General features: G+C 42.8%; 1 protein-coding gene across 13 annotated transcripts in view; it reads right to left on the minus strand.

Moving 5' to 3' along the window:
- Positions 1-18903, minus strand: part of PTPRT (protein tyrosine phosphatase receptor type T) — a 654130-nt gene that overhangs the window by 369241 nt on the left and 265986 nt on the right. For all 13 annotated transcript variants that reach the window (XM_077459099.1, XM_077459105.1, XM_077459107.1 and 10 more), the window contains exons 3-4: positions 13584-13849; positions 7624-7705 (exon numbers count right to left, since the gene is read on the minus strand). In XM_077459099.1, the coding sequence (XP_077315225.1) occupies positions 7624-7705; positions 13584-13849 (348 nt within the window). The remainder of the gene's footprint in view (positions 1-7623; positions 7706-13583; positions 13850-18903) is intronic.

Here is an 18903-nt window from a genome sequence, read left to right on the forward strand (position 1 = left end):
ACAAGGGTAGCCAAGGCACTCTATGTTTGAAGTAAATGCCCAGGTGCTCACCCACAGCACTGTTTTTATTGTCAACGTTTCGATGAACTCATTCCATATTTCTCAAGACTTGAGAAAGATGGACTGAGCTTCATGGAAACGTTGACAAAAAAACACTGCTGTTTTTGATCTTCCTCCTCTGCAAGACCCAAGAGTGCCTCTAAACCAGTTTTGGATTTTTAAAGTTAGATGATAGTATAAGCCCTGGTGCCTGATGACGTCAAATAAAGACGGAATGCATTGGGCGGGGCTATAGGTCCATGGCGTAATTTCTGCCTATGCCACTTCCGATACATAAAGCTCATACCTGGGTATACAAGAAGATGGGCAAATGAGAAGCACCATTCCATTATACTGGTAATGATATTTTACATTTGAACCTGTCATGAGTTTCTTTTAAATGTAAGTGCGCACTTGATTTTTTATTGTTTTTTGCACACTATAATTTTTTGTTTTGTACAATTTATTTTTGCTATATGGTTGTGATGACTAAATAAGAATATTGGTTTGCACATGATCATAGTATTTTTGTGTGAAACTACTAGGAATATTTATACATTTTTGTACATTAGATATTATCAGTTTTATGAGCACAAAATTCAGTGTTAATTTTGTGTACTGATTTCATCATTGTGGTTTATATAAGTTTTCGCACGGCTCTTAAGCCCCGTACACACGATCAAACTTTTCGACAACAAATGTCCGATGGAGCATACACACGGTCGGACTTACCGCCAACAAGCTCACATCCAACATTTCCTGTCGGAAAATCTGATCGTGTGTACGCGGCATAAGTGTTTCAATTTTGTATATTAAAGCTACACATTCCTTGACCCATACCGTTCATACTAGAAAATGTTACGATGACTTTCTCCAACCCAGCGGAAATGATTTCATGACCCTACTGCATCCTAGAACACCAACAATAGGATTTGTAGCTCTCAACTTTTTGTAATAAACAGACACCAGAGCCACACAAGGGAGACCTCCATTTTTACAACGCAGAACGCTCCAATGTGCTCTAGATTAGGTCTGTAAATCTGTCTCCGCTGCTAGAGAAAACAATTATTATAAGTCTCTTAGTCCCAACAACAGCAGCGATAAGCTCATGCATCACACAGATACTTTAGAGTGAAGGGGTTTCTAAATGCTGAGAAATCCCCTCTCCCAAGGCCCTAATAGAGGCAGCTGCATCACTGCGGTCTTATTAAGACACTGAATCTTGTACTACGGGACTGAAACATGAAAATAATGAGAGCACCAGTCTTACAGAGGATTTCCTTAGGTATTCCTCATTTTAAGGTTAACTCTTTCAGCAAGATCTAAGGCGATTATTTGTTTTTGACCTCCTATACTACCCTTGCTTTGGAATCCTCACAGCAAAAAAAAATCTCTATAAAAGAGATACACCTGCATGGTAAATTACCCAAAGTGCCTTTGGTTTGTATGTAAACCCAAAATCCATATTTAAAGATGTAAATCCTAATTTCCCCATTTTGTTTTCTGAAGCAAATCCTAAACAATGGGCATGTTCTACTTTTAGAAAGTCCCTGGAGACTCCTTCACCAACTTACATGCATTCACTCCAGTGTTGGCTGCACACCATTGCTCTGGACTGGCTTTCTGATGGTGACTAAGGCCCAGTGCACACTGGGCACTTGGCATTGCCTAGCACTGCTGCTGGCAGCCTGTCAAATTCTATAAGACAGCTGCTGTGGGTGGACAGGGCTGGGCTGGGCTGGGCAGCTAGCGGTATGTACATTTACATAACTCCCAACTTTTCATGACTTCGAGAGACTGTACCTGATTTGGAACAAAGTCTTTCCTTTTGTTCCTCAATTTGGTCTGATCTATATAGTTGTATATAAAATGCACTTTTAATCTTCTTAAAAGTGTTTCCCAGTGCTAAACTATTCATCCAGGGTGATAGAAACGCTTTGGCACCCTGCTTGGGTGTTTCATTCCACCAAACAGTGCCTCCTGCCATCCAAACCATTCCGAGCAGACTGAGAGCTTGTACCAGCCCTTTTTACCCCAAGAATCATACACAGACAAGATGTTGGGATAGAACCAAAGGAATGACTCTTCATTGAACAGAAATACAGGTTTTTATACACTTCAAAGGTAGGTCAGTCACCACATGAACAATAAAACAAAATATTTACCCAAAACATCACACAATGGTTTGGATAACGAGGTAGAGCTGACACGAGGCTAATCCCATCATGTGGGATCCTCCAAGAGTTAGCCAAATTAGCCAACAGACAGAAACAATAGGTGATTCAATTAACAATGGGAATGCACACCTAGTGACACACAATGGCAGAGACAAAAAATTGTGTATTCTGTCCACTAGACAAGTCATCGGAAAACAAACAATGTTCCAGCAGTCTGATTAAGTGGAATTTATTTATCTTCATAGATCTCTTGATTCTCTCCAACCCAGTCTTCAGGAGGGCCACTATATTCCCTCTGACCTTTAGCTTGTACAAGATTAATATTACACATTTCCATCCACTCCAGAAGGGAAGCTTTATTATTCAGAGAATTAAGCTGTTGTTTAACTGGAGGCTAACAATGGACATGCCAGTGCTGAATGTACAGGCATGGTCAACCTTTGGCCTCATGCACACTGAGCGTTTAGCCCCCAGTGCATGAGGCTCCGCTACTTAGCTGGCCCTGGAGGGCACAGGCACACCGCCCAGCCACATCAGGCTGTAAAACTCTATGAGAGTTTAGAGCAACGTGTGCCTATGGATGTATGCCCTAAATGCATACCTCCCAACTTTTTGAGATGGAAACGAGTGACACCTATTAGAAAAAATATGTAGGCATAGGACACACCCCTTCCCTCACCCCCTTAAAGGAAAATTATACAAAAAAAAAAATGAATTAAACTCGCAAGTGCTTTTTTTTTTTTTTTTACCAATTCTAATTTTAAAGCCAGTGTAAAAAATAAAAACCGCAGAGGTGATCAAGTACCACCAAAAGAAAGATCTATTTGTGGGGGAAAAAAAGAACGTCAGTTTTATTTGGGTGCAACGACGTACGCCCACGCAATTGTCAGTTAAAGCGACTCAGTCCTGAATCGCAAAAAGTTCTCTGGTCAGGAAGGGGGTAAAATCTTCCCAGGCTGAAGCGGATAATAGCTACAATAAATGGCAATTAAGGCTTGGTGCATAGGTATGATAAAAAAAATACCCATTGATTTCTCTCTACAGATTCCGTACTCCTGACAGCTTCCAATTATCCAGTGGAGTACAAACCATCCATAGGAAAGACTAGGGTTGCAATGCATGTCTGCACTAGGCACAAGGATGTTTTTCTAGCATAGGCTGTACAGCTCCCGGTTGGGCCTCACAGTAAAGAGCCCAGGAGGAAGGGATAAAGGTAAGTGTTTTAGTATGCGGAGGGTGGTGTTTATTTAAAGGATAACTTCACTTAAAGTTTTCATTTCCAGACTCATACCTAAAAGACTAGTTGGTAGGGTCACATGTTCCATTTAACTATGCAGAATGTTGCTTTGTGTAGAAATGCACAGTTAATAACATTTCTACTGTAAAGCAGCTGTATCACTGAAATGGGGATAAATAGAAAAGAAGATTACACAGAAAATATATCTGAACTAAGGGCTTTGAGGAAATGGAAAATCAGGACACTGAAATAGATTCAAAATGTAAAATCTATAGAGCCTATTTGTAGAAATTGGAAGACACCAAAACCTGGAGGTATTGCTTTCAGTAATATGTCAACTCTCAGTTTCCAGTTTCTATTCCACACGTAAAATATAATCACTGGAACCTGATCGGTTCATCGTTACATAGCTACATAGCTACATAGCTATATAGTTACATAGTAGGCGAGATTGAAAAAGTCCAACCTATGTGTGTGATTATATGTCAGTATTACATTGTATATCCCTGTATGTTGTGGTCGTTCAGGTGTTTATCTGATTTTTTAAATTATCGATGCTCCCCGCTGAGACCACTGCCTGTGGACAGGAATTCCACATCCTTACCGTTCTAATGCTGCGTACACACGATCAGAATTTTTAGTTGGAAAAAGCTCTGATGGTTTTCCTGAGGGGATTTTGCTCAAGAACACGATGACGTACAACACGTACGACAGGACTACAAAAAGGAAGTTCAATACCCAGTAGCCAATAACTTCCATCTTATAGTCGCATTTGAGCATGCATGCGTTTTGCATACACAGGATCGGAATTTCCAAAGAAAGTTTTTCCGTCAGAAAAATTTAGAAAATGCTCTCAAATTTTTGCTGGCGGGAATTCGGCCAGCTAAATTGCGATGGAGCATACACACAGATTTTCTGATGAAAAGCTCTCATCGGTCTTTTTGCTGGCTGAAGTTTCTGATCGTGTGTACGCGGCATTACAGTAAAGAACCCTCTTCACAGTTTAAGGTTAAAATGCTTTTCTTCTAATTTTAGTGAATGGACAAGTGTCTCTAAATTCCCTTACGTGGAAAAGTTTTATCCCTATTGTGGGGTCACCAGTACGGTATTTGTATATTAAAATCATATCCCCTCTCAAGCGTTGCTTCTCCCGAGAGAATAAGTTCAGTGCTCGCAACCTTTCCTCCTAACTAATATCTTCCAGACCCTTTATTAGCTTTGTTGCCTGGACTCTTTCCAGTTCCAACACATCCCTCCTGAGAATTGGTGCCTAGATTTGGATGGTATAATACAAGTGAGACCGGACCAGAGTCTTGTACAGCAGGAGAATTATTGTTTTTTTTTCATGGGTGTGTGTAAGCGGGCTTGGGGGGGATTGTCAGAAAGGCTGTACGGGGCCCCATTATTTCTAACTACAGCCCTGCCACCAACAGGATGGGTACATATTTTTCAATAATCAAACCCACAGAAGGACCTTGTATCCAGCCAGCTGCAACGATAATGCCACAAGATCCTGGTCCAACCAGAGATGGGAAAACCCCTGAACAAAAAGAGCGGGAGGGTGGGCAGTTGTCTCAAACACGCTCTCCTCCGACTGAAGGCTTCAAAGATTCTCCAACAGATCCCCTTTCTGCAGCCCCACCTGCTACCGCCCACCCCACCAATCATGTAAGTACTATTTAAATAATGCTTTAAACTGCCCTCAAACCCCTTCCCTATACCAAACCCATTTTAACCTTGCCATGCCAGCCCTGCATTCATGCTTTTCCTTTTCCAACTCTGGGCCTTTCGTGATTGCAATGATTTTAGTCCTACATTTTCTGCCTGAAAAAAAAGCCATCACCATGTCCTTTACACCAGAGGTCTTAAACTGGTGGCCCTCCAGCTGTTGAAAAACTACAACTCCCATGAGGCATTGCAAGTCGGACAGATACAAGCATGACTCCCTCAGACAGAGGCATGATGGGACTTGTAGTTCCGCAACAGCTGGAGGGCCACCAGTTTGAGATCCCTGCTTTACACACTGATTCTGATTTGGAGGGTCTGGTTCATTATAATCACCTTGTGTTCTCTCAGTGTTCTGATGGGAAAAGCTGCAATGGGTATTTAACCCTTGGGAAGTATCTCCCCAAAACTGAAATTCCTCTTAAGTGGGTGCCTAAAATGTATCTTAGTGCAGATCTCTGGAAAAATCAGGGAGCCAATCGCACAAACAGGAAATTACATTTCTGCAGTCGTTCTTTACACCAATGCAAGACAAGGCAAAAAGCCTTGCGCTGCGGTTTTGTGCTTTGAACAAAAGTACATCTTGCAGTACTTTTTACCAGCACAGTGTGGTGTGACGCAATCCACCGCATCACACCACACTGTTGTATGTAGAACTTAATAACATTTCAATAAAGTTCGCACAAAAAAAAAAAAAGTAAATAAAGTAAATTTTTCCTAAGTGAGGATAAGAAAACGTATAACCCCCATTCACAGTTTTTTGTTGTGTGATTCCGACAACAATCAAGATGAAAAATCCTATTATTCTCAATCAGCCTGTTCACATATGAGTGTTATGTCACTTGTCACATGAACCTTGAAGCTTCTTTAGGGGCAGAATTTAGCAATTTAGTATTTTTGGCTCCATAGACTTCAATGAAATTGCCTAAAAAACCCTGAAAAAACTAATAAAAAAACGAAACGCACAAATCTATTGCTGTGATACAAGTTAGAAAATTACAAACGTTTGTTATGATGAATTTATCATTATGAGGGGCTCTCACCATCCCTGTGCTGTGCTCATTATGAGGGGCTCCAACCATCCCTGTGCTGTGCTCATTATGAGGGGCTCCAACCATCCCTGTGCTGTGCTCATTATGAGGGGCTCCAACCATCCCTGTGCTGTGCTCATTATGAGGGGCTCCAACCATCCCTGTGCTGTGCCCATTATGAGGGGCTCCAACCATCCCTGTGCTGTGCTCATTATGAGGGGCTCCAACCATCCCTGTGCTGTGCATATTATGAGGGGCTCCCACCACCCCTGTGCTGTGCCCATTATGAGGGGCTACCACCATCCCTGTGCTGTGCCCATTATGAGGGGCTACCACCATCCCTGTGCTGTGCTCATTATAAGGGGCTCCCACCATCCCTGTGCTGGGCTGAATTCCTGGATTTTTTACTTCATCATAACGAATAATTGTAATTAACAAACATTCTTATTTTGTCCAATTCTGAATCTCCCATCGACTACCAGTACCAGTCTCCCACTCCCAGATTAAAAAAGATAATTTTTCCAACCCTCACTCAGCAGCAGAAGAAAACCTCTGATTGGTCAACAAAACACCAGTCACGTTTCCGTTGTAATGGAATTTGGACCTGAAATTCGTAAACAAAATTTTGTATTTCGTACAAAATTCAGAAGCATAGAAATTCGTATTTCGGATTCTCCCGAATGTACGAATTTACGGAAATTTGTACGAATTTTCGATTCGAACAAAACTAATTGCACATGTCTAATACAAGTCCCACTTACAAGTACACAACATAAATCTCTAAATCACATGGCTATGTTCATGATAACTTTGAATTTTGGCTTTGAGAGTTTTTCGCCAAAACAGAAGTCACCATTAAAAAAATTTCCTTCTCCCACAGACAATGGTCACTAGGACCAATAGAAGAAGAGAATCGTTCCAGCATGGGTATAAACAGAAAAAAAAACAAAAAAAAACTCACAGAAGGTCTAACCCAGAGGTATCAAACTGGTGGCCCTCCAGCTGTTGAAAAACTACAACTCCCATGAGGCATTGCAAGTCGGACAGTTACAAGCATGTTACAAGCATGACTCCCTCAGGCAGAGGCATGATGGGACTTGTAGTTCCGCAACAGCTGGAGGGCCACCAGTTTGAGATCCCTGGTACTAACCCTTCTGTATTCTATCCAAAATAAAAAATACAATTTTGACATAGAAAGACTTTAAGTCACAGAGCAACAGAATAATATCAAGAAAGGGAATTTAATAATACAAGGCCTAGTAATTAAATAAAATAAATAAATAAATGCATACATGCAGTAAATAAAACAAATACATTCATTAATAATCAAAATAAATGAAATAAAATAAAATAAATTCAAATAAATTCAAATAAATTAAAAAATACTAAGTATCATTAGAAAATGTCTACTTACGGCATGGGTGAGCTAGAACACGAACTTCATCCACAGCAATGTATCCTGGGTGATCCTTGAGGGATACAGCTTCAAATATAATCTACAAAATAGAACAATATCAATAGAAAATGCCAACAAAACTAAACAATTAAAAGGTAAAACAGCTAACAGTTGAGATTCAAGTATGCTCAGAATTTTGTCCAGCCATTATTGTGATGTACCACATCTGGTTGCCGGTGAGATGTCTCTGCTACTTGGGGATTAGCATTAGTACTTCCTGTGTCACCTCCTTGTTCATTGGACTGATTCAGCATCTAATGGGTAGGTGGAGAGGTGACACAGGAAGATCAATTATTGATCCACGAAGATTAATTGCTTCATTGGAAACTAACTGTGTCACCTGTCTGCAGACATCCCAACCTGCAAAAACGTATTTCAGGGAGGTGGCGCTTCGCGCCCTAAAACGCCCATACCCTCCCCCCCCGCCAAAATATTATTTAAATCATTTTCTCAATATTATTTCGCAGTGCTTCTGGGGAAGGGGACAGGGGGTGGATGGCAGTGGACAGTGTCAGTAGTTTTTTTTACTTTTAATAATTGATTTTTTTACATTTTAATTTAGTTTTTTAGTTTTTTCAATATTTTTTTTTGGGGGGGGGGCTTTGGTGAGATGTCAGGAGTCTATACAGACCCCTGACATCTCCCCTTCGAGATAGACAAAGGGATTAAGGACACAGACTCCCCAGTCCCTTTCTCAGCACTAAAGATGAATGAACAGGAGACAGAGGCTCCTGTCCATTCATAAACTGAGCAGGCTAAACACAGTTTACTCTGCTCAGTAATCACAGGACAGAGGAGCGATCTCATCACTGTGTCCTATTACTAGTTCCCCCCACAGCTGGTGGGAGAGGAGAGGAGGGGAGCGGGGGACAAAGGGTGGTGGAGAAGGACATGGAGGGGGATAGAGAGGAGTACACAGAGAAGCTAGGAATGATCAGTGCGCAGCAGGAGGGACAGCCACCGCACCAATCATTGTCGGGAGATCGGGAGGCACTTGTGGGTGTCTGCTTCTGTCTGACTTTTTCTGTCGGAAATTCCGCTCATGTGTACGTGACATGAGAGGCGCCTCGCTTCAATTTTATACTCTGGATTTAGCTTCTAATCCCCTTGTGGAGGCTTTCATTTGTGGATGGACATTTTATGGTTACACAACCTGGTCCCATTGCTATAATATCTTTATATGGACTACGGAAGGACTTATGAATAAATGGTTGTGGAACGAATCATCTGAGTTTCCATTATTTCTTATGGGGAAACTCGCTTTGATATACAAGTGCTTTGGATTACAAGCATGCTTCAGGAACAAATTATGCTCGCAATCCAAGGTTTTACTGTATAGTGTATGTTGGTGCAAATAAAAAAAGGATCAAGGACAGTACTCAATTCTTTCCAGACAGAATTACAAATCCTTTGACAGGTAACAGCAAACACGAATGAATAATTAAGGGGCGGTGACATCAAGTTCTCCTCCTCATCCAGTCAGATAAAGTCTTGCATTCATTGTAAAAAACACAGGGCAATCTGTAAACAGTGGCAGTCGACCCCATGTGGTCAGTGAACAGAGAAGAAGAAGCTCGGCACAAGGTTTAGAAGATTGCAGCTATTAAGGTTGTAGTACTTCCCCATCTTTGGTAATTGTCAGCTTCCACAGTGGTCCTCTGTGTAAGAAAAATGCATACACATAGCTCGCAACTGTCCCTGATTTCGAGGGACTGTCCCTGATTTGGAGCAATGTCCCTCTGTCCCCCATTCCTCCTCATTTGTCCCTCATTTTGGTCTGATCTATATAGATGTATATAAAATGCACTTTTTATCTATCAAAAAGTGTTTCCCAGTGCTAAACCTTTCATCTGATTTCTAATTTGCTGCATTTGTAGAAAAGTCAATATAAAGGAATAGTAGTGGTAAAAAAGCACTTGTGGGTTTAACTAACCTTATTTTGTTGTACAATTCTCCTTTAAGGGGGTGTGGCAAGGGGTGTGTCCTATGCCTGCATACTTTTGCGGATAGGTGTCCCTCATTCCCATCTCAGAATGTTGGGAGGTATGTATACATATATTGTGGCAAGGCTGGATCAATGTAAATATGCAATCAGATCAAAATTGGAGTTCAACTTTAAATGTCGGGTTGTCTTTGCCTTCTAGAGCAGGACTGGGCGAAATTGAGAGGTCTTTCTATGCCAAAATTGTGGAGAAAATTGGGATAGTTCAGAAAAATTCTCCATTTTGGTGAGAAGCATTGGAGTCAATGAAAAGGCAACTTTTTGGGGTTTAGAAGGGTATTAACGGGGTGTCTCCTGATGGCTACAGAGGAGTCCTTTTTTTTTTAATAATTTTTTTTTTCTTTCGAGTTGAACATCAAGAACACTGGACTGGACAAATAAAGCTTTTCAGGAAAATAAGACAACGTGCTTTTTAGTGCTGATAAGGTGGTCACGTGGCTTTGTTAAAAAACAAAGCTAAATGTACTTCATGGATGAAAATTTTGTATAGGTAGTCAGCAATGTAAAACTAATTTCATCTAATGCAAAAGGTTGTCAAAATAACTCATCCTTGAGAGAAATATAAAAGCTGCCACTGCTAAGCATTGCATTTATATTATGTGAAGGTGAAATTAACAGTGGATCTGTTTTCGTAGTAAAGTAAAAAAAAATACAGGCATACCCCACTTTTATGTACTCAATGGGGTTTATTTACTAAAACTGAAAAGTGCAAAATCAGGTGCAGTTCTGCATAGAAACCAATGATCTTCCAGGTTTTATTACCAAAGCTTAATTGAACAAACTGAAGTTAGAAGCTCATTGGTTTCTATGCAGAAGTGAGCCTGATTTCGCACTTTCCAGCTTTAGTAAATAAACCCCATTGTGTACTTAAAAGTGGGGTATGCCTGTAATCAGTTCCATTAAATCAGTTAAATTAATTGATGGTTCACTAAAGCAAAGTGTGCAAAGTCTTAAGCCTTTGATGAGATTATCAGTAGAAGGATTATTTTTTTTATTTTTTTTTTGGATGCTAGTCTCCATATCGGAAAAGAATAGGTTACTAAAATATGAAAATTCTCGTGCGACAGAATAAAAATTCGGAAGTGATGTCATGTATTTGTATTGTATTTTCAGGAGTAAACTATACTGGTTAAACCAGCCTTTCTCAACCTTTTCAACACAGAGGAACCCTTGAAATAGTTCTCCGGTCTCAGGGAACCCCTGCTAAAAATTAGAACTCTACAACTCATGATACATTAGTGTGAAGAATGGTCCTTACACTTGTGGTCATTGGGAAGAATTACCTCCTTACAGATAGATAAAAAGATCAATGGTGTCGGTGGGAACTTATCCGAGAGGCAGAAATGGCCCAATGCTGAAGGAACCCCTAGCTACCTCTGGAGGAACCCTGGGATTCCACGGAATCCTGGTTGGGAATCACTGGCTTAAACAAATATCGTATAATCTGGTGTCGTACAAGAAAATTTTTCATGTTTGTCCCTTCGGAAAATTTCGGATGACAGCTGTGTACCAACGATCAGATTATCGTACGATCGATTCAAAAGCAGTATTTTTTGTTAGGGCTGTTACTGATTAAAAATTTTGTGTTCGATTAATCGTTTTTTTTTAAATCGATTGATCGACTAATTTCGATGAATTATAACGCACATACAGATCCAACTACTTTTAGCTGATCTCCTTGCATTGCAGCTCTGCATTAGTCAGTGGTAAATGTGGTATATATTATATACAAGCACCCGACACTAGTTACTTTCCACAATCCATGACTTAACTTCACAGTTCACACATTTTAAATTCAAACTGTAGCACTGACATATATAATTTTTTTTCCACAGTAGCGTGACAATCCCTCCACCTCTGGTCTAACTAATCACTCTCACCTTATGGCATGGACCCCTGTGCAAACAGGTGGTCATGCATGCGGGTATCAAAGGGGTTAACACGGACCATAAACTTCTCTCACAATCTCAGGTCATGGGTAGAAAGAAAAGATCTAAGTGCTCACTGCTTAAGTATAAGATTTAATTTTTGTGTTCAAACACAAACTACTCACATAAAGATGATAAAAACACAGCAAGCCGAGAATTGTGTTAGTTCCATAGGACAGCAGCGGGTGGCGTCATGCGTAGCTCCTCCCCCGTACATGTTACGTTCAATCAGAAACTTCAACATCACCGGACTCCTCCCCCCTTCCATTCGTTAGCAGACGGAGGCACTTGGAGAAGGGGGGAGGAGTCCGGTGACGTCACAGGATCTCCGGCGGAACTCCCTGAAGACCCGGGAAGTCGGCGGACTTTTTTTGTACAATATTCTGATCGTGTGTACTAGGCTTTACCGTGGCTTTTTTGCCTAAACAGCCATAGCTGTATAAAAGTCTATCCTGTAGAAAAGTCTATCATGTGCATGCCTTGCTCTCTGTGTAGGAGCAGTGGTCTCTCTGCTGAGGTCAGAAAATCAAATTCAAACCTATTGCTCTTCATTTAGCAAAGCTTATGTCCCTTGCTGATTGGAGAACTCTAGCTTTGGCTCAGCAAGTGTGTTGGACCTCTATAGAGAGAGTCCACTGCTTCCAAAGCTACAGCGGTGCCAAGGTTCCAGTTTTTGTTGTTGTTACAGCCCCTTTCTCTTAACCCCCTATGTAAATGACTGCATTGGCCTGTTCCATTACTTCCAGAGCAGAAGTGGGTAAGAATTTGAAAATATGTTTGCTAGAATCATTGCACTGCATACATTTGATGTTGAGGGGATTTTTTTCTTCCTTGAAAGAAGATTTGTACTTTAATAAAGCAGGTTCATTAGTTTGTGTGTCATGAAATGTATAATAGAAAAGAACATCCCCATTTGCTAAAAGTCAATAGGAAATAGGTAGATCACTTCATGTGCAACAGTAATTACGTTGGTGTTCTTGTCAGGAACAGAGCCCATGTGATATAGTGCTGTGCAAATGCCAGAGTCGAGCATATGTGTAAAAGAGCAAATTACACAACCCATCAGAAAATGTCACCATGGTATCTGCTTATATCTTCCGAGGCTACGAGACATTATATCTCCCAGATGAAACAAGGCTCTTCATTCAATCAATTTTTTTTACTTTTTTTCAAGCTATCTTCGTATTAGGTGAACCCTATTAACCCCTCCATAACTAGAAGTCTTTAAAGTGACAATTTAAAAACTGCAGAAAAAAGAATGAAGGGCTCTAAAAGCTTGCTGAATGATCTTCTGCACTAAAAACATCTAGAAGCACCAGATGTCTGCACACTGTGGTTCCACTAGCTGCATCACTACAGGTGCACTACCCTTTGGCACTCCCTTTGGTACAATGGAGATAAGAGCTTGGAACTCCCCCTAAATTCTTGCTGAAGGATCTTCTGCATCTAGCACATCCAGGAGTGGCAGATGTTTGCAGACTGTGGTTCCATTGGCCATGCCTATGTCCCTACAGTTACACCATTAGTACGGTTACAAGGGTCAAGGCTTTCAGGTCTCCCTTCCCCTTTGACACAATGGAGATAACAGCTTGGGACTCCCCCTAAAAGCTTGCTGAAGGATCTTCTGCATCCAGCTCTTCCAGGAGTGCCAGATGTGTCTAGACTGTGGTTCCATTGGCCGTTCCTACATCACTACAGGTACACTATGAGTACGGTTACAAGGGTCAAGGACTTCAGGTTCCCCTGCCCCTTTGGCACAATGGAGATAACAGCTTGGAACTCCCACTAAAAGTTTGTTGAAGGATCTTCTGCTTCTAACACTTCCAGGAGTGCCTGATGTCTGCACACTTTGGTTCTATTGCCGGCTCCTATATCACTGCAATAGTCAAGGCCCTCTGGTCCCCCTGTCTCTGTGGCACAATGGAGATAAGAGATTGGAACTCCTCCTTCCCTACAGCCTTAAGAGTAATGCCTGCTGTGTCTCTTACCTGGTAAGAATTTGGCCAAAATGTGCTGATTGCCAGTTCTGCCTTCACCCAGCCTTCTGTTACCACCCCAGATACATTCCACACCGGGTTCCCTTGGGGTCCACCATTCACTTTCACATAGACATTCAGAGTCCCGGGACTGATGCGGCCAGACATGTGGTAATGGAAGTCGATACAGTGAGTGTCGTTCTCCTTAAGTACAGGGAGGAGAAGGTGCGCCTTCTGCCCGGTGGCAAACCCTGAGCTGTTGACCAGCATGAACGATCCTGGATGGAATTTTGGAAATGAGGTGTCAGTTGAGAGAAACAGTAGAGAAAACAAAAAAATTACGATGAAGACAGCTTTCGGTCTTTTGAAGGAAACATACAAGCTATCATCGCTAACCTATTTAAACAAAACTGTCTTTCTTTGTCTAAACCCAAAACAATTATGTAACATATTGCAGCTTACCAGTCCTTATGCCGCGTACACACGATCAAACAATCCGGTGGAAAAGTCCCCAATCCCCCCCTCGTGTAGCCTCCGGCGGACTTTTTTTTACCCAAAAGTACGGCGGACTTAGAAAGTAGTTTTGCACTCCAATCTTTCCGTCGGACTCGCATTTCGGTGGACAATCCGGCCGTGTCTATGCCAGTCCGCCGTACTTTTGAAATGAACAGACTTTTCCCGCCTGGAGAAAAGTCCGCTCATTTTGAGCGCGTCTCCAGGTAGCTGGGGCCAGCGAAGGAGGAGTCGCTGGCCCCGTCACCTAGTATGGACTTAAAGGGGAACCCCAATGCCGGAAAAATCGGTGTGGGGGTCCCCTAGGTCCACCTCAGACCCTTGTCCGAGCACGCTACCTGGCCGGCCAGGAAAGGGGGGGACGAGCGAGCGCCCCCCCTCCTGAGCCATACCAGGCCGCGTGCCCTCAACATGGGGGGGAGCCTTGGGTAAGGGGGGCATGTTGATGAGACCCTTGTCCGAGCACGCTACCCGGCCGGCCAGGAAAGGGCAGGAGAGCGAGCGCCCTCCCCCTCCTGAGCCGTACCAGGCCGTGTGCCCTCAACATGTTGATGACAAGGGCCTCTTCCCGACAACCCTGGCCGTTGGTTGTTGGGGTCTGCAGGCGGGGGGCTTATCGGAATCCGGGAGCCCCCTTTAATAAGGGGGCCCCCGGATCCCGGCCCCCCACCCTATGAGAATGAGTATGGGGTCTTCTGTCCGTCTTCGGGGGTCTCCTCGCCGGACTCCTCCACTATCTTCTGCTAGCTCTTTTGCTAGCGGAGGAGCCCGGCTTTCTTCTTCTCCGCCGCCCTCTTCTTCAGACTTCGGGGGTCTTGTCCCCCTCTTCGGTTCTTCTTGCCGGTCTTCTGTCGCCACCGTCTACGTCTTCTGTTCTTCTCTTCTTCTCTTCAGATGTTGCCTCGTCGCTCTCTCTGCTCACAATGACCGGGACACGGCGCACGGCGACTTATATACGGACATCACCGGATGATGTCCATGCCCAGTATGATGTCACAGTCCCAGAGGATGCTGGGGCTGTGACATCATACTGGGCGGGGAGAGCATCCGGTGATGTCCCTATATAAGTCACTGCGTGCCATGTCTCGGTCATTGTGAGCAGAGAGAGCGACGAGGCAACGTCTGAAGAGAAGAAGAGAAGAACAGAAGAACAGAAGACGTCGACAGCGGCGACGGCGGCGGCGACAGAAGACTGGGCCACCGCCTATAAAAGAGCTAGAAGAAGGCGCGGTGGCCCGGCAAGAAGAACCGAAGAGGGGGACAAGACCCCCGAAGTCGGAAGAAGAGGGCAGCGGTGAAGAAGAAAGCTGGGCTCCTCCGCTAGCAAAAGAGCTAGCAGAAAATAGTGGAGGAGTCCGGCGAGAAGACCCCCGAAGACGGACAGAAGACCCCCGGAGCTGTGCAATAAACTATTTTAACCCTTGTGTGTTGTTTTTTTTTTACTTTTATTTACAGGTGAATAGGTAGGGGTACATTGTACCCCATACTCAATTACATAGGGTGGGGGGCCGGGGGCCCCCTTATTAAAAGGGGCTCCCGGATTCCGATAAGCCCCCCGCCTGCAGACCCCAACAACCAACGGCCAGGGTTGTCGGGAAGAGGCCCTTGTGCTCATCAACATGTTGAGGGCACGCGGCCTGGTACGGCTCAGGAGGGGGAGGGCGCTCGCTCTCCTGCCCTTTCCTGGCCGGCCGGGTAGCATGCTCGGACAAGGGTCTGATGTGGACCTGGGGGGACCCCCACACCGATTTTTTCGACGTTGGGGTTCCCCTTTAAGTCCATACCAGGTGACGGGGCCAGCGACTCCTCCTTCGCTGACCCCGGCTACCTGGAGACGCGCTCAAAATGAGCGGACTTTTCTCCGGGCGGGAAAAGTCCGTTAATTTCAAAAGTACGGCGGACTAGCATACACATGGCCGGATTGTCCGCCAAAATGCGAGTCTGACGGAAAGATTGGAGTGCAAAACTAGTTTCTAAGTCTGCTGTACTTTTGGGTAAAAAAAGTCCGCCGGAAGATACACACGGGGGGATTGTCCGGCGGAGTCCATACCAGGTGACGGGGCCAGCGACGCCTCCTTCGCTGGCCCCGGCTACCTGGAGACGCGCTCAAAATGCTCAAAACGCGCTCCGCGTGTGTGGGCGAGTCCGTTCATTTCAAAGGTACAGCGGATAGTCCGGCGGACTTAGTACGCCGTATTAGTCTGCTGAAAAAGTGCCGTGTGTGGGCAAGTAGCCCGTTCGGAAAGTCCGGCGGACAATCTGGCAGGAAGTCCGCCAGACTAAGTCCGCCGGATAGTTGGCTACGTGTGTACGCAGCATTAGAGGTAATGGATGCATTTGCTTTATTTTTTAGTCTTTTTTTTCTCTTTATTGTCTCCTAGTGATCCTGCAAATAAAACTTCCTTTCTCTGGGTATCTATGCTTACTCAACACTATCTATTGAGGTAGCCATGGTTGCTGTCAACCAGGCTAGACTATTTCCATTATATTGTGTCTGATGGCATTAGTAGTTTACATAGGACGGATATGATTTTTCTGTCTTTAGTGCAGCTCTCTAACTTTTAAAGTTGAGCAAAATCAGCAATAATTTTCTCACTTACCAAAAATGTTTTTAGCTTGAAAAGAAAGAAAACTAATGCAACCATCCAAATGTAAGGACTGGTGAGCTGCAACATATTAAATTTGTTCTTGGGTTTAGTTATGCTTTAAGGTTTTAATATTTAAAACAATTTAAAATGTAAATAAAAGTGTAATTATTTTGCAAATGCTAATATTTACCAAGTACCTCTTGCATCCTGATGTACCTCTTTAAAGCTAGTCTTCAGGCAGATGTAAAATGTATGAACTAATAATAATAAATTAATTAATTCAGTTGATTACAAGTAATGAGATTCATTTTTAGCAAAAGGGTAAGAACCTAAATGTGATTGGGATTAGCCTAGTAAAATGCCCTACACAGCAGTAGTCCGACATGGGACATGGAAACCAATCAGTTACTGGCTATGCTGTCTGGCAAGATTGTGTAAATCTCTATGGATGGACATAAATAAAAATCCCTTTATAGGTATTTACCTGATTCCCTGAAATTTAGCTTTCAATCAAGACCTACCTAAACCTACCTTTAAATGAAGACATAGCAAGACAGAACTATATGGGATGTATTTTCCATGTTCTCTAGGTTTTCATATTCTCCCCATTGTTTTTCTTCTAAGTGATTCAGTTACTCTTAGCCCCTGTCCACACGGTCGGAGATTTCGACAACCAAATCTTTCGGATTTTGTCCGTCGGATCTTGTGTGAAACTGTTGCATACACACGGTCGGACAAAGTTGTCGAAAAATCCGATCTTTCAGAACATGATGACGTAATTTTGTTACGATGGGACTACGTTCAGGCTAGTAGCCAATAGCTTTGATGTAGGAATTTGATCTGAGCATGCGTGGCACTTTGTCCGATCAAAATTCTCTACACATGATCGGAGTATGTCCGATCGAACCAGTTGGTCGGAAAATATTTCGAACAAGTTGGAAAATTGGGTCCGACGGATATTCCGACGGAATCAGTCCGATGCAGACCACACACAGTCGGATTATCCGACAACACAGTCCGATAGGACACATTCCGACGGATTCTCCGACCGTGTGTACAAGGCTTAAGGCAGATCATGCATTTTGTACAACTAGCAGGTTGAACAAGAACAAAATATGCAGATTCCCCATCCACACATTCGAGGTTGACGGGGGAATCATTCCCATTGTACTATTGTGTTATGAGCCTTCTCCAGCATCGAAACCTAATAATCAGTGTTGCTGGCTATAGCCACCTATAGCTGGTGGCACCGATCGACTTCTGTACAATCATGGTACCAATATATGGATCGAAATTTGGATGGTCCTTGCTGAATCGGCAGAATTTCGATCCATGTATGGATGGCTTAGAGTTGAATGGAACTCTACTTATAAAGCCATAGGATGGCCATGAGCCAAGAAACTAGTACATTGATAGGTCCCATATAACAACCATTGCTTTTTACATGGATATTTCATTGCCCCCCTAAATAAACCCTTACTATTTTATTTATGGTACATGAATGAAATATTTTTTTATTCAAAGCTGTAAGAACCCCTCTATGTTTTATGATAGCATATTAGTGTTTGATTGGTATACTTCTGGGAAATGGATGATGCTAAGTGTATTTCTTTGAAGCAGGTAAGATCACTATGAAAAGATCATAGGTCGTGAAATACTTTGACCCTTTTTTCAGGTGAATATGTGTATATATATACATATATAGTACCTTGTAGAGAAGAGGTTAATGTGATAGTTTTGTGGCGTGCAGAAAACAATTTGATTCTGAATACTAGGACAATGAAAGAACTTATTGTATATTTTAGGAAAAATAAGGCTGCCTTGGCCCCACTTTTTTTAAACGATGAATGTGTGGAGAGGGTTTTTGCTTTTAAGTTCCTGGGCATTTATATTTCTGAAAATCTTTCATGGTCAACAAATATGAAGGCAGTTATTTAAAAACAAAAAAACACAGCAAGGCTTATATTTTCTGAGATTACTCAGGAAAAGCAGCCAGGAGAAGAAATTACTGGAGATCTTCTATCAGTCAACCATTGACAGTGTACTGGGGTACTGTATTTCAGTGTAGCATTCCAGCTGCTCAATGGTTGATAAGGGTGCTCCTCAGAGGGTTGTCCATACGGCATAGAGATTGTGGGCTGCAAATTTATTTTTTTAGCTATAATTTATCGCTCCCATTGCCTTTGCAGAGCAGAGAGAAAAGGGAATGATTTTTCTGATCCTGGCCATCA

Source organism: Lithobates pipiens, unplaced genomic scaffold, assembly GCF_037356315.1.
Source record: "Lithobates pipiens isolate NorthernLeopardFrog02 unplaced genomic scaffold, aLitPip1_a1.2 Scaffold_28, whole genome shotgun sequence".
Taxonomy (NCBI): Eukaryota; Metazoa; Chordata; class Amphibia; order Anura; family Ranidae; genus Lithobates; species Lithobates pipiens.